The sequence below is a fragment of the Amphiprion ocellaris genome, chromosome 10, assembly GCF_022539595.1.
Source record: "Amphiprion ocellaris isolate individual 3 ecotype Okinawa chromosome 10, ASM2253959v1, whole genome shotgun sequence".
NCBI classification, from domain to species: domain Eukaryota; kingdom Metazoa; phylum Chordata; class Actinopteri; family Pomacentridae; genus Amphiprion; species Amphiprion ocellaris.
The window spans coordinates 18,384,266-18,401,173 of NC_072775.1; the positions used below are offsets into that span (position 1 = coordinate 18,384,266).

Below are 16,908 nucleotides of genomic sequence, written 5' to 3' on the forward strand. Positions count from 1 at the left end.
ATGCCCACCTTTCCAGACATTATCTGTTGTGCCACACAATTATAAATGGCCACATGTGACCATTTGTTTAAGTGCATTGAAAGGATTAAAAAGAAAATCACATTGGTCTTTGCAAAACAAACACGATTATTGCATTTGGGGGTGTTCAGTTAGTCACCAGAAGGCTAATGATCTAAGATTTTACAACAATTATTACTCCCATATGCACATCAAGGCTCACATTTACCCCAACAGAAAGGGTTAGAATAGAGAGTAGGACACAGTAGAAAATAAACATGGGCATATCTGTTTGTGTGTATATATGCGTGTAGTGTCACTCCTGCAAGTTTAAAGCAGCAGATATTATCTAATTGAGCAGGATCACATAATCCACTGTCTTTAACTGAGGTTAAACCTTCTACAATAACACAGCCTTTAGAGCTTCTTTTCATTTCCTGGTTACAAGGCAGGCAGACGGGACATGTGCAGTGCTTTTTTGTGCACTTCCACTGATCCTCAGCCAACCACAATGTTGACATAAGAGCACATGGTCATTCTAACTAATTGCAGATGACTGCACAACACATCCAGTGGAACAGTTAGTGTAGCTCTCTACTGCTCAGACAGATGCTTCACATCTTCCAAAGCACTGAGAGAGGTGTGTCCCCTTTTGGATGATAAGGCAATAACCTCACAATCACAAGGCATGCTCAGTGAAATCAACTTTATGGGGAGCTATTCTGCATCTGCTCTTGCTACCCACTGACCGTGTTGAGTATATGTTTGTGCTCCTAGTAAATTGACACATTAAGTTTTAATTAGCAAGCATCCATCCAGTCTCTCGGAACACCTGCTACAATTTAGGGAACTAGTCATCTGTGAATGTGCAATGCACCTAATAAGTGTAAGTTATTTGATGCAAGGGCAGAATTGATCATTCCACCTTTCTTGGACTTAACATCAGTCAGACAGAAATGTTATTGGAGCGTTTGAGGTGTATTTACCTGCTGGCCGGAGCGTGTTGAGGGTGTCAGCCTGACTTGGGTCACCCATTGCTGCTGAGTGGTAGTGTCACTGGCCTTGATCTGCAGAGGTGACGCAGGGAGCACAGAGTGCTGAAGAGTCCTGGCAGCATAAACTACTCCGTAGGCATCTATCCGAAAGTCAGAGGGGTTACTGCATTCAAACTGCACCAGACCACCTCGGCCACAGCTGATAAATCTCACTGCAAGAGACACAGACAGATAGATTTAGGTTAAAAAATTAGCCTGACAATAAAAAGAAACCTGGAAAATACTGGGGATATAGACAAAAGGAGGAAGAAGACAGGCAGCCAAACAGAAGGTCCACAAAGGTTTTCTGATTCTCCTTCTTGCTCATACATTATTCACTTCAAGCTGTGCCCCAAAGGTATTGCTCAAAACAGGTGCAGTGGAGGAGAAAGATGGAGGGAGACAAAACTAAAGAAAAAGGGGAAGTGTGCCCCTTAAGGGCTATTAAATAAGAGCCCCAAAACAATACATTAAAAAGCTGACGTGTAAATTAGACTAGTCTAATTGCACTACTGTGGTTGGGTTTGAGAAAATACATACAGCCGGCAAAAACATGTACATTTCTGCTGCAAAAGTGCTTTTATATTTCCAGCTAAGGCCATTGCATGCTAGCTTTGTCCCCTCATCACATACAGGGATGCCTTCTGCGGATGACTACGAGCTCAGCTTCTTGAGAGACAGATGTAAGTGAGTGTGATGTTTATTTCATAAGCAAGTACACATAGATAACACTGAAACTCAAGCACGTATACAGACACTGCAGACAGGTGGCTCATGGGGGCTCGAGTCCCACAGGTGCCTCAGTGGCAGTGGTACAACATAGGTTCATGTTACAACTGAGTGACAGTACAGCACAGCTTGCGCACCTCCTACGCGCACACATACACACACAAACAACACCTAGGAGCTTCAACTTGTGATCCTGTTGTGTGGATATGCTCCCCCCCACTCCCCCTTTGTGTTTATAGCACACAAAAGGAATAAAAGGAAAGGTAAAAATTCCCTCCAGCCACAGAGATCACAATGTTACCATATACCGTTTGTATGGAGGCTCTGCTGATGCTGCTTTGAATTATTAAAGCAGATGTGGAATACTTAACAAAAACCCTTGAAGGTGGGTGCCTAATCTTCCTTTGTGCTGCTACCTTGGGGACCCACTGACATCTTCTGAGCATTCATCTGCACTTGGAGAGCATTGAGTTCCTCTGGGCAACCACAAGTACCACCAAATTGTGCTACTATAAAATTTCTCTATCATGACAGTAGTAAATCTACACTTTTCTTGCAGATGTTTTCAGAGAGGCTCTTGGACCCAGCACTTGGTTAAAAAGGAAAAGGAAGGTAAATGCCTTCCTTAAAGAAAAAACTATTGAAAAGAGTGGAAAAAGCCAATACCAGACAAGCATCCTATAGAAGCTGGCATGTGTCTGAATCTGAGTTCAATGTAAGGGAGAATGAGAGAGAAAGAGAATCAAATACACAAGCATACCTGAGGAGAGTTGGGAAACTGACTGTAATCACAATGTATTCATCTGGATGAATAAGAATACGGTTTTACTCTATTTTATCAAAACCCAAACAGGGAGAACAAATTTTCGGCAAGAACCATGTTTTGCATTCAATTACAGCCTGGTAAAAAATTTAAACATGGAAAAACCAAGATAACAGCAAAGAAAACTGATTTTTTTATTTTTTTTAAACCTGAAAAACTGCCATTTATCTAAATATTGCCTAATAGCACACAAGGTGAATTATCATTACAGGACAGCCAGCAGTTCCAATAATAAAGACAAAGTTGACAACAGCTTTCTTCTACACTGAACTACACTTCATATTGACCATCTTTTCTTGGCTCCCAGTGTTCAATTACCCTTGACCAATTAGTTTTGTTTTCTCTTTGAACCTGGCAAAGCTGACATCAGATAGATGACCTTCTCTCTCTGAAGGTTTTGCCTTAAAGCCAGGTGCCTGTAAACTCAAAGCCTTCAGGCAATCACCACCCAGCCCAAGTCAGCAGATACTCAGACAGAAGCAGAATACAGAGTAAGGGACTGTCAAAATAACTCACAATAAAGCAGGAGAAAGTCTACAGATTTACGAAGCTTCCCAATGTTCAGGCTGGGTAAAGTCTGAGTGATGCTATTCTGAATGAAATGTTTGCATTCAGAATGCTATATAATGCCATTAAACAGCAATTATTTCAATGAAAATAATTTAAACAAATTTTCAATATAACAATTGCTATGGAAAACACTTCTTCAAATTAGCTACAGATGAAGACACATGCAAGTATGAGCCTGATTAGTGCCTGTTAATGATTAAAACAGTCTGTTTAGTGTTTATGTCCACTAGAGTCTTTTAGAGACATTCCAGTCAGCAAGTTGCTAATAAGTAACTACAATATACTGGTGACGTAAAACTGACTGATTTAATTGTAAAACAATAATTAATAGACAACAGATGTCCACTGGCTTCATTTCTCAATCCAATTTTTTTAAACTGGCTGCTATTAAGACACAAGTTATCTCCAATGCCAATCATCACAAATGCATCCTACTCTGTCAGATTATAGATACTTATATCCCCTCTCTGCTTCCCAAAGATGCATCCCACGTGTTTCCATTTTCTGTCCTACTGGCACTTTTGACTATACATTTTTTTGTGGTTAGCAATGCACTTGACAGCAGCATTCCCCTGCAAGTTATTTTAACCCAAGCCTCTTCTTGAGCTGAGCTCCAGCTCTTTAACATTGTCTGTAATTTGGCCACCTCTGGGAGGCCCTTCAACAGTCAGGCCCCACAGCAATCACTACACAAACTCCCAGCAGGCACAACCATTTCCAATGATAATGAATGGGAATGTCCTGCATGTGTCCATTCATTTATCAGACAGGCTCTAGTGGCTTATAAAAGCACTGAAATGTGTAGTGTGGCACAGCTGCAGCTTATCTATATCTAGGTGTATTAGCTCCCCAAGGTACACGGCTAAAAGAGATCCGGGTGGCCACGCCCTATCACACATGTCGTCATGGGTACGATGGTATAGGTTTGAATTGGACAGAAATGCCGATGCAGCACATGGCGACTGGGGGTTGGGGTTAAAAAGGAGGGGGAAAGAGAGGGGGAAACAGGCATGTCAGCAGAAAGGCCCGTCCAACTAATGCCCTGCACCGGGGCCCAAAATTACGTCCGACTCAATGATCCTATTCACAGCTTGGATGCCCCTCCCTTCACCCGACAACACAAAAACCCCGACTAACCTCTCCATAGTGCAAGAGTGCCTCTCTATTGTCTGCTCGATCACGTGATAACGCTAACTCAGACAGACACAAATAGTTAGAGAGACAAGGGGAGAGGCAGAGAGATACATTTAATTTGGAACATGGAATGTGGACTCAGTGACTCCACGGAAGCAAAAGAAAATGTTCCACAGTCTCATCTTTTATATCTCCCTGTCAAATACACTGGCTGCAAGTGGGCAGACTAAATCCCTCTAATGTGTTGTGAATGTGACAAGACAGAAGCCTCTCACGTGAGATCATCCCGATATTATTACCATTAATTTCTGGGGAGTGAAGTCACTGACAGTTGAGAAATACTCAGCGTAGGTGTTTCATCAGTAGCTGCGGATAAATGCATACACAGGCAAATAACCCCGTGGCAAACCCCCAACCCAACCCTGGCAAATTGTGCAACACCCCTGACAAAATGCATTCTTCACAAATGAATGTGACCAGGTTTAGTACAGTGGCCTGCACTGGCAATGAGACAATGCAATATGAAGCAGAGGCTCCAGCTGAATGTGCTGTGTGGAACATCCATGCCAACACCACTGTTTATAAGATCCTGTTAAGCCCCACTGGAGCTCGCACTTTGGTACTTCAATTCAAACTGCTGTGATATGAAATTCTAATCTTGTTCAAAACTGGGGAGAACACACTAAATTAAGGTCAGCATTCTCTACCAGTGTACAGAATTTGTGCCCAACCACAAAAATATCAAGCACATTCTGTAATTGTCTAATTATTGCATAAAGTGCTAAAAGCACAATGTACTAATGTAGCACAAAGTAAGATCGCTGCTTGCTACACGCAATTGTTCATGCGTGTGCTATTCCTTTTAAGCATATTTTTTCTCATGTTTTTGTTATGAATGCATATTCCACAGCTTGAAGGCTGGTAGGGAAACAAACAACAACTTAATGTGCAACTTAATACATCCTATTCTTCATAATTATAGCTATTTTCATGCCAATGCTCACACTGTTTTTGTCTTCCAATAGAAAATATTGCTTTGTTGCTCCCTGATCTAATGCAATCAAAGATGCTTTTCCATTTTTTCAACAAATTTATAGATTACGTACACTGAAATACATAGTTTACATTACAAGTAATTGTGTCAAGAATTCAGCCTGCAGTTCATAAATCCTCTTTAACCTATTTTAATACAACAAACAGAACCGGTACAGTCAATCATGATAGTTGAGACTAAATGTCCATTTATTTTAAGAAGCTGAGATGCAGAGATGAGACCAAGGTATATTTCTGTTTGCCGAAAATAGGATATTCTTCAGAGAAACTAAACTGTTTGTAGCTCAAGCTTGGATCTGGGAATGATGATACTGCCTTTTGCCAGACTAAGCCCTTGAAGGCGTTTCACTAATGCACTGCACTTCAAACGCGCAAAGCATTCCATGCATTTATAGCTAGGCCTAAAATATGTAAGGGATTTGCATGAAAAAAACATGCAGTGTTTGTACTCTGTTCAGTGTCTCTAGCAATTAAGAAAACTAAAGAGGAATTGCATCAGAGCATAAACACATTTAATAAGCAGCTGGCTCATTTTCCTAGCTTGATTGCAGTGACCATTCCCTTAGCACTTGGTTTGTGTAGTCTATGTATATTGTTGGAGCAGGATTTCCTTCCTAAAACTGCTGCCTCAATCAGAGAACTACGGAGAGGTCCTCCAAAAATGTATATTAACTACCTTCCCCTTTCACACGCCCCCAGATTAGTATATACACTGAGCATAAACATCTGAGTAGCTACAGCCATATGCGTTTGCTCAATCTCACACAGATTTTTAAGCTCCCTTGATCCAACAAAGTGGCCCTTAGAAGAGAGAGACTATTTCAATTTGTTTTGAGGTATTTTTATTATTTTATTTTTACACCTGCATTCATATCACATTTTCATATTTCAGTCATTTGCTGTCCAAGGACACAGCAACCCCATCTGACGAACTAATGTCTTCACTTAAGGACAATTATGAGGTTAGCAAATCTCCCACTAATCCAAGAGTCGCCTCTAATGCCAAAGCTTCTCTCTGGTCCTATTGGGGAGAAAGGTTCAATCTAAGCAAAGATTAGCAACAAGAAAACTAACATCAGCTGTCTCGACTGGCTGTCCCATGTCTACACATCAATTGCATGGTTGGTAAATACCCGTGGGCTTCTGACTGAGCAAGAAAGCTGGCCAAATGCAACTGACTACTGCGATCTTCCCTAACTTAAATTTGGAATGCGCCTCTTATTCCAGCAGCGAAACAGCATCCTCTGAAAAGAAAAATGCACGATGACAGTTTTGTTTTGAATAAGTAACACTTGGTCTTTGAAAATCTCTCTGGGTTAGCAGTAGGGGAAGGGCAGGGGAACATCACAATTATTCTCAGGCTTTTGTTGGGAAAATGAAATGATTCTGTGTTTTCTAGTACAATGACAGTTGAGCATTGTGTGGATTATTGTGCCACTGGAGCCAGGAACTGATAATGCTAAGCTACATCCTTCTGCAGTTATCAGCACATAGCTACTGGGATTTTGTTCTCTGAGCTATTGAGACAAGCAGCTTGATACACAGGCTTTAGAGGGGCATTAAACTGACCACATTACCAAGATGTCAAACACTCTTAGTCATGATTATGCTTTTCAAAAAAAAGCTCTGTGACCCACTGTGAATACGTACAGGTGAAGCTCTTATGTTAAGTGTTACATTAATATGCCAGTAAATCAAACTACTAAAATAACAAAAGCACATTGCTTTAAAGATTGCCAGAGAACTTGCTTTTCAGCATGTTTCACAGTTCTTTCTCCTTCAAGTTCAAAGGAGTGTAATTGATACCTTTTTTAAAAGGAAATGTATAATTACTATACACTATGTTGTGACTGAATGTTAGGTAAACATCAGTATAATACCAACATAGCCTCATGTCTCTGAATCCACCCTCTACAACACCCAGTTGGCAGAACATCACAGATGTATAAATCAAAGTTCTATGAAATGAGGTGTTGAACTTCATGTCTGTAACAGCTAACCTTTGATGTTATTGTATCCACTCAAAAAGGTCACACACTTTTGATTGGTCTCTGTAACCTAATTCACCTTATAACTGCTGACACTGGTCAGTTTGCTCAATCTACAAAGGCTTTAATGATGCAGAAAGGAGGAAGGAGAGAGGAACAGAGATGAAAAACAAAAGTAGGGAAAATAAACCAATCTGTGTGAGGTCAGAGGCCAAAGGTGGGTTGAGACGCAGAGATGCCCTTTAAAAATCAGGCTGTGAATAATAAGCCACTTAAGATGTTCGCATGCATCAGTTTTTATTGTTTCTGTATTGGGGAGGTCATTGTCTGGTGACCATACACCAGAGACATACACTGTAATACACATTTTAGGAAATGCTCCACTGCATCGTGCATTTATCACTGCTATGCCATGGTGCTGCTACAGCGCTATTGCGGCTCAGGCATTTTCAGCTGACCAGAAAGTTAACTCATCCCTGAGGCTCTGGTTGGATGAGATATAACCATAAATATTAAACATCAAACATTGATTGCTTTCATTTATTATACATCTGCTAGTGTGTAAACAAAGGCAGTACTTGAAGAAAGAGCTCAAATATCATGCACCTTTAGATTTAATCAGACACTGGAATACATTTTTATGGAAGAAAACATGACTTATTTCATTATTTTTACGTATTTGTATATGTAATGTCATTGGAGTACAGAGTAAGTGTGGCAGACACAATTGAAATGTAGTTAAGACACTGCTTAAACTGAATAAAAGAGCTGGTGGTATACAGGGTAGTTTTGTTTTTTTTTTAATGAGGCTGATATTCAAAAAACAAAAGTAAAAAAGTAAAGCAGCTAATGGCTGTGTCAGCTAATCACTATGAGCCCACATGCCACTGGTTCCAGGCAGCGGTGATGTTTTCTGAAGAGGCTGATCACGAGGGCCAGGCAGGAAAACTGCCTCAGTGCAACCTGTAATGTGACATTATTAGGGTCTTTTGATCTCAAAAGCACAGACTCAAAGCAATTTAGTTCTTTCCCTTGATCACTTATGTCAAAATACCATCATAAAAATCAAAGGGACAAAAAACAGCGAGTGACCAGTGATGAGATAACCTCTGCTGGCATGTTCACTGGGTCGTTTAAGGCTTTTTAATCACACCAGCAGAGTGCTTCCCATCTCTCATTTGTTGCTGAGAGAGGAAACAGAAATATACCATATGTCTGTGCCCAGAATTGTTCCACAGGGACAATCATTATCCAGGACTTTTGGTGGAAAAATAGAATAGGTGACTTATGCCATGATGTCAGTGCCTCATGCTGCTTTCACAGAGTAGAAAGCTAAAACTGTTAAAATCATAAATAGTTAGGTGATGATCTCAAGCTCATCTCTTACTATATATGCCTGTCAAAGTTATTGCAATAATAATCTATGATTGCAATCGTACTTGTCTCTCAGGTTTATTTTTGGAAATACTGCCTACCATTGTCAAGCCTGCCATTGCTGTATCTTGTATGTCTGATATAGAACAAGATCATATATAGATATATACATATACATACAGACATACACACACATGCTGCAATGGTGGCAAGTGGATTAGGTTGAGTTTGTTGAAGATGTTTCATCTTTCACCAAACTCTTCTTCCATGAGTCGTCAAGATCACACTGAAGTACATTTCTTTAGAGCATACTGCATCCTCTCTTCTTAATATGATCTCACTGCAATAAAAAAATCTTTTTAACATTTCAACTGATTACAAAATAGAATAATTTGTGGCTAGCTACACAAATTTAACTGATTAAATTCATTAATCAAACATCATTATTAATCTGAATCCACTACTGGCATGGCCACTAGTGCCAGACAGAATTGTTCCAACACCACTTTGTGTGCAAACATTGCATGTTTAAGTAGAGGGTGGAAACATATTGTGTCAGTCAAATCCTAACCGCTGACATATTTGTTGTGTATGTAGTGAAGAAGCAACAAATGGAAGCTGTGCATTGGGCCACATTTTGGCATTAGGGTGGACAGTTGAGGAATTAATTCTGCTGGAGGAGTGGTTTGAAAGAGCCTGAAGACTTGTCACCAACGATCTTTATGAAACAGAAAAATACCAACTTTTAAAATCACTTTTGAAGCTTACAGTAGTTGAATACTGGATACTAATATAAAATGTAGCATGATAATATATTATTGGATGAATAGGTACCAGTGTCAGTTTTAAGTACTATGAAAACTGAAAAACACTTTCATTTTGTTATAAGCACGAATTGTGTTTAAGTTTAATAATAAGAATTTGATGTTAAATATAGTCAGAGATGTTCTGCATATGTATTAAATTGTATGCTGGATATGTTCTAAGACAGTTAAAGGACAGACAGGACCTTTACCAGGAGACAACAAACCCACACAATTAATTAAAACTTAGATTTGCACTGGACAAAGGTTGTACAAATGAATGTGCAAGAAGACAAAGCCATTTCCCAGGAGATTGACCACAGAGGAAGCTATTTGTACGTTATCATTTTTGATAAGATTAGTACAGTTGTTTATTAGAATGTGATTAAATTTTGACAAATTGCCTAACCTCTTGTGTCATTACTTGACATGAAGTTCATTTAATGATGAAATGAAGCACATCCAGCCACTGTAAATTATAACCATCATGTGTGACAAGGCTGGGTGCCCTCTCTTCAAATGTGCCACAACTTTTGGATGCCTCACTATATTTAAACATTTACACTTTCATTACATGGTGCTGAATAGGATACGTGAGTGACCAGCCAGAACAAACATAATGACAAGGACATCATGTGATATTCAAGGCAATGTAACACCGTAATATGAATAATATTACAATTTGAAAGCACTGCTCCCTTATCTTAAGTGAGTCATATTCACATATTCAGGAGTGAGTGGAACTCAAGGCAGCCTATTATAGTGGGTGTAAAGACAACATCCTGTGTATTAGAAGAACAGTAGTAGGAAAAAGTACAAGGCAAAATGGAAAGCCAGTTTCATTTCTGTGTTTAAAAGCCTTGTGCAAAACTCACAGAGGAGTAGTTTTTTTTATTTATTTATTTATTTATTTATTTATTTTGGCTGACTCCACCTTACTTTATTGATACCGCCATGATGCTCCTGATTTAGCTTTGCTGCTATTGTTGGAGCAAATTTAAGATGTTTGATCTTTTTTTTTCATGAAGTTTGATGGCCTCCACAAATTTACAGAAACCCAACTAGTTCAGCCTAAGGTGAGATCTGATTAACCAAAATAAAATCAAACACTCCAGTAGATAAACCAGGGCTAAATATGATTAATATGCTTTTATGCAAATGTAATTTTAACAATTTCCTTAGCAATGATGGCTCAATACTGATTACCAAGAAAGTGATAGCTCATGAAAGAGGGCTGTGCATTCTCTGTCTTTGTAGGGAATAAAACCTGTGCCTGCTTTGCAAAGCTCTGTTGTCAATCAAACCCATGCAAATGACTAGCTCAGGTAAAGACTGATACAGTCCAGTGCATCCAATTACAAACCTAACCACACACACAAACATGCTGTTTCTGTTCACTTTTTCTACCCTTTTTTTCTTAACATGCACACATAGATTGGTGCACACACACGCAGGGACAAGCGCACGTGCGTGCACACACACAGACACACACAAATATAGTTTCCCTTTTTTCTTCTATTTCTATGTGCTCAAAACAGAATGGCACTGCAATTTGAGCCATATTAAAAAATGAGGGATTTTGTACAACAGAGTGTCTGTAAAAAATGTACATAGAAGAATGTGTTTCATTCACCTACAGAACAAAATGTAAAATAAAAGCAGTAGAAAAATGCATGGGGATCCGGGACCACTTCTGGGGCCGTTATGTCATGTGTAACACAGTCACAAGTTCATGCTGAGTTTTTGAGAACAAAGCTAATGGAATTCCTGCTTCTCTCCCTTTTGCTTTGGAGAAGTCAGGGCACGGGAAGAAACAAGGAGAAGGCATGTGAATCCTCTTTGGCTGGAAAACAAAGCGTCAGACAAAGGAAGATGAGGCTGACAGCCTCTGGAGAAGACTATTATATTGTAAGATCAGACCGGCTTCTGCATCTCTCTCGGAGTAAAGACAAATGATTCACTGACTCATATGCACAAAAAAGTACATATACATATATACACATAGAGAGAGAGAGAGAGAGAGAGAGAGAGAGAGAGAGAGAGAGAGAGAGAGAGAGAGAGAGAGAGAGAGAGAGAGATGTGCCTAGACTGAGGTTTGTGAATTGTGCAAATGTACAATCATGCAGGAATCACTTCAAAAATTCCTACAGGATACATAAATTCAAAATTTCAAAGAAAAAATATTAAAGAAAGAGGAGAAAAAGTGCAGGGAAAAACACTCCTTTACCGGAGACCGTATTGGGACATTTGAAAAGCTTCTTTTTTCAAGCTAAACAAAGCAAATGAGTCATTGTGGTAGGCAGACCATTACAGTCACATTTACCAACCATTATCCTCTTTTTACTCACTTGACCAATACTACACATCACGAGACAATTGAAAGTCTCCCTCTCTCTAAAAACTCTTTGTTAGAGGAAAACAAACCGACATATGGAAAAACCCAATGCTATAGACGTACTGGATTTAGAAAACTGCACCTTCTGAAAGGTTGGGGAGAAAAGAAAACGTGAAAAAAAAAAACACCGTCAAGACAATGACAGCAAGAAAAAAAGCTTCTTCAAAGAGAGAGATTTGGGCAGCTGCCAATACACAGTGTGTGCATTCGCCATTCCACATTTGAATCAATACGTGTCAAATTCTGCTTGAAACACAATTAGCCTGTGCATAAAGAAAAATACACAGCAGGAAGATTAAAGATAAGTCCAATGTTCCTCTCAAAAGCTTGCACATCAACGCATACACAGGTTTTCAGACACATGACAGCTTGTTATGTGCTGCTCCAGTCGAAGAAAGCAAACAGAGGAAAGCATGCGTTTGTATGATTTACAAACACTGTCTTAATGTGTCAACCGAGCTTATGCCTTTGTACTGCCTTGGTTCCTGGAGATGCTGAATGCATCTCTCTGCTAACTCTTTGACCTGCTGGACCCTCCCCCACACTCAGTGTGTGTTCAAAGAGGTCAAGTGATTGTGTATGAGTGTGTAGAATAAAGGAGGAGGGAGGTTTTTCTATGGATGGATGCAATCTGTGCAAAAGCAGTTAATGTTTGTATCTCAAGGCAGATTCTTCTTTTCAAATGCTGCCAGTATGTATACTTCTGTTGTTTTTCTAAGTTGGGCAGAAAGTTTGTATGTTGTGTTTTAGTTGTTCAGCTGTGTGGTTCCTGGTACTGGTTTTTATGTCATTACTGCAGAAGTTCAGGCTCTGACACTCAATGCGGCATCAATTTGTAAAAGAGACACATCTTTCTATTACGGCTGCTCACTTTCATATGCATGACTTCTTTTTTTTTATTTCTGAGCAGAAGCAATTTAACACAAACCAACCCAATAAATTGACGTACTGCATCGGAGTCTCGCCTTCACATAATGCATTGTGAGCAGCATTAAAACTACTTGATAATTTTAAAAAGTTTTCCATGCCAAAATGCCTATAGATCGAACAATATGTGCCCATTTATAGTGTGCAAGGCTGTACTATGGATTTTAACAATTCATATAGATAAAGAATGACCGTGATTTCTATTCTGTGAGCAAAATCTGCATTACACATCACAAGCATAGACTGGTATTTGCAGTCCCTGCATGGTAACAGTTGCTCAGTGCAAATGCAACATCAGGTGCGAACAATTAGTCTTGGCATCAGTCCAGCACAAGGCAGTGTCTCCTCTCACATGCATTATCTGTGTTAAGGGAACAGTTCAGCATTACCATGTGGGGAGCCCGGCAGTGCAACTGGACTCTGAGAGAAGAGCCCTCTCACTCCCATGTAATCAGATGAATGGAGTGGGTTCAGAGAGGGATCTGTGCAGCTGTGCTTTATTACAGACACAATGACTCCTAGATTAGGGAAACTGGAAGGAGGGAGGAAGGGAATAGACGGCTGGGGGGGGGGAAGAAGGGGACTGTGAACACATCTGTCCTCAGTTTGTCTGCAGCTATAACACCAAACCACAAGCATGGCCATGTACAAATCTGTCTGTGCTTGGAAAGGCCGACTGCGGAAATGTTTCCAGACCTTGGGTTTTTAACGCGAAGACTCGTGGGAATACTCTGTCGCCTCGCGGTGATAGCAGTGTTCATCAGGGTCACACTAACATCGACAGCAGTGGCACAAACAAGCAGGTGGCACAAACATGTGAATCATTGTAGACAGCTTCTCATGCTGCTGTATAGTCAGTCCATGTGTCTCACAGAAACAGTGTTTTCTTGTGACCCTTAGCTAGGCAGTGAATGACATGGGCTGTCGTCTTACCGCTTAGATTTGTCTAGTGTTTTTCTATTAAAATATCACCAAAGCAGCCTGACTGATCAAAAGCAAGGCGACTGTTGCTCTATTATACAATTGTTTCTATCCTTTGTTTCTTCCATCTGTGCTTCTACACAGCTCTGAAGTGGGTTTTCAAACTTCAAAAATGCAAGCGATCATATTGCCTCCATCTGAGTCATCCTAGACCGGCTCAGAGAGAAAGTGTGCGGGAGAGACAGATGAGAAAGAGAGAAGTGAGGTGCTATGTTTGGTTATTGCTGTCCTATCATTCTGCTTCAGTGAAACCTCTCAGGCAAACACAAAAATGCAGGTTCACAGAGTGTTATGCCAACAGAGGCCAGACTCACCAGGAAGACATCCCACTGCCATAAGAGCTTACTGAAAAGCCTTTCTAACCCCTTTAGAACATCTTACGCATAGAGAGTGATTAAACATCAAACCACACTGTTTCACCCAAATCCACCACCCAATTCCTGATGTGTCTCCCTTTTTGTCTTGCTATCTTCCTTTACGTATACATAAGTAGAGATAAGCTAATTCTTAAGACTATTCAGAATGAATCCCACAATAAGGCATTTCAAGAGTTTCTTACACAGTTGAGAAAGATTTTCCTTCGCTACACTTTACTTATTAACAAGTAAACTACAACTAACTTAACAAAGACAACATAAATTAGATTTTTATGGACACTGATCTGCTTTTTCATTACTGAGAAAAGGCCGAAGTTGGATAAAATTGGGAGAAAGTGGCCGGCAGGTACATGACACAGGCAGGATATAGCAATACTTCTATGTTGGAAATAGTTGTGAGGATTAAATTGTTCCAGGTGGGGCCCTATTTTCTTTAAAACTCCTCTAAGCCTGCAGGTATAAGAATAGCAATTCTCAAGACTGAAATTGATCCTACGGAACAACAGGAATGATGGGGGTTGCATCTCTTGGTCTGTGGCTGGTTTTATTACGTACACTGCTTCCCATCTTAGGCCGTTCTCCCCACTTATCCGCATGCCTCTGATTCACTGGAGTGGGCACAGGAATTAATTTTTTTTACTAGCCTAATCTCATTACTTTCATTGGCTGATAAAACCCTGTGCTAAAAGTAAGCTTATTATTTATTGTTTTCAACAAAGTGTATCTGCACCAGGTGTGTGACCATGCTCAGATTAATGTAGGAATTCAAACAAGCAGACCAGGGGTGATAACAATAACCTTTTTTTTTTGTTGTTCATATCTTCTGTGGTCAGGGTGTGGTACAGCTGCTCAAGAACCAATATGATCTCCTCTGCTACTCTATATTTTCTCAGACCACACAGGACGGATGCGGCAATATACATGGACACTCAAGATGTATGGCCTAATAACTCACATTACATGAATTTAATAACACATGTCTATAGCACTGCATGGTTGGTGATGGGAACAGTAAAACAAACTTTAATATCCTAGTGTATTAAAACTGTTAATGATCAGCACTGAGGGCGGTTAGACTGTAACTCACTGTCCATGTCTTCGTACTGCCAATGCAGACTGTAATTCTCATGCTAACACTGTACGTAAGTGTCAATGAGATGGCCTTCCAAAAAAGGCAAACACAGCACCCGTACATAACATTCAGCTGACATTTTTACAAGCTTACCAGCTCTGTGACGTCAGCACAGGACTTGTGGAGCCCTGAAGCTCACCACAATATCTGATTCACCACCATCTATTGTTTCTTTTTATAGGAAAGCACTACACCGACCTCTTTTGAAGGTTATTCATCAGCATGAGATTTGGCATCTGAGAGCAAATAATGAGTTAGCAGAGATAGAGCTTTGGCAAGGCGAAAGAATAGAGTAAAATATGGCAAACATGGCATGCTATGAGATCACAGACTGCCAGCCAGCTGTGTCTGTTGATGCAGTGGAAACCTTTCAAGCCTCTTCAGCATATGGTTTGAATCAAGCACATCAGAGTCATACTGAGTTTTGAAAACAAGCAAAGGTCCCATGTCTTTCCAAATGCTGGATTAATTAAAGCACTGACAAACAGACCTTAAAATGCATCTTGACATGCAGAAATGCTGACAGTGAACTTATACGACCGCCACATAATTTTAAAGGGATAAAGAAAAAACTTGGCCAACTGTTTCAGTGTAATCAAGCAGCTGCTTTAAATTAAAATGTGAACAGCATTTGACAATGAATGTCACTGTTAAGGAAAGGTGCTATACATTTAAAATCAAGGATTTATCTCTATAATGTGATGATGAAGTTGCTAGATGTATATTATACCTCCAAAAATACTGTTCAGGTGAAACAGTTGAGGTGAAATGAAATAAAACACAACTACAGCCATGGCCCTTTTTTTTCAGCACAGGAAATTGTTGTGTATAGAAACTTGCAGAGCATGATTCCAAAATACATCTCCTGCCACATGCTGCACATGTTCAGATGCAGACGTGCATTAACCAACAGCTACAAATCATACAGAGGTAAAGCTGTAGTTTATTGAGTGTGAAGGCCATCCTTCCTTTGAAATACATTATTCTGTTTTGACACACATCACTGTACTGTGTGAAAATCTAAACAAAAACAGAGTAAATGTGTAAAAAGACAAAACTGAGAGCCATTAAGTCCAGCTGTGTAACTTCCATTACCAAAGTGTCAAACAGGGTGCTGTTAAACTCATTAGTACTGCACACAAAAGGCAGGGGACAGCAGGTTTTTAGACTCCGATTAAAGCAAACACTCTAAAATGGCAAATAAATGTTAACTTGTTTTTCTTGGGAGGATGTTAATAACGGATGATTCACTGATTGGAGACTACTGCCCTACTGACACTCAAAACTATGAACTATGAAGCAGATATTTAACACATTTAATCCATGTCAGTCATGTATTTGTGCGGGGTCAGATTTAACCTCACATTACCTCCATATACCAACTACAACACCTCATATTATGCCCTATTATGTGCCACACATGTTTATCATATCTACATATCAGTTAGAATGTCTAACAACCTGTTGTTATTAAATTTCATTCCCTTTGTGGCTGACATGAATAGAAGTTGCCGCCCATTAAATTACAGTAACTAACTGCTTACGTTAATAATCATAATGTTGCTATGATAGCTGCCATGACTGCTATGAT

General features: G+C 39.8%; 1 protein-coding gene across 1 annotated transcript in view; it reads right to left on the reverse strand.

Moving 5' to 3' along the window:
- The window catches only part of cdh2 (cadherin 2, type 1, N-cadherin (neuronal)), a 58,222-nt gene that overhangs the window by 21,392 nt on the left and 19,922 nt on the right, over positions 1–16,908 (reverse strand). The window contains exon 3 of the mRNA XM_023286043.3: positions 984–1,204. Within this exon, the coding sequence (XP_023141811.2) occupies positions 984–1,204 (221 nt within the window). The remainder of the gene's footprint in view (positions 1–983; positions 1,205–16,908) is intronic.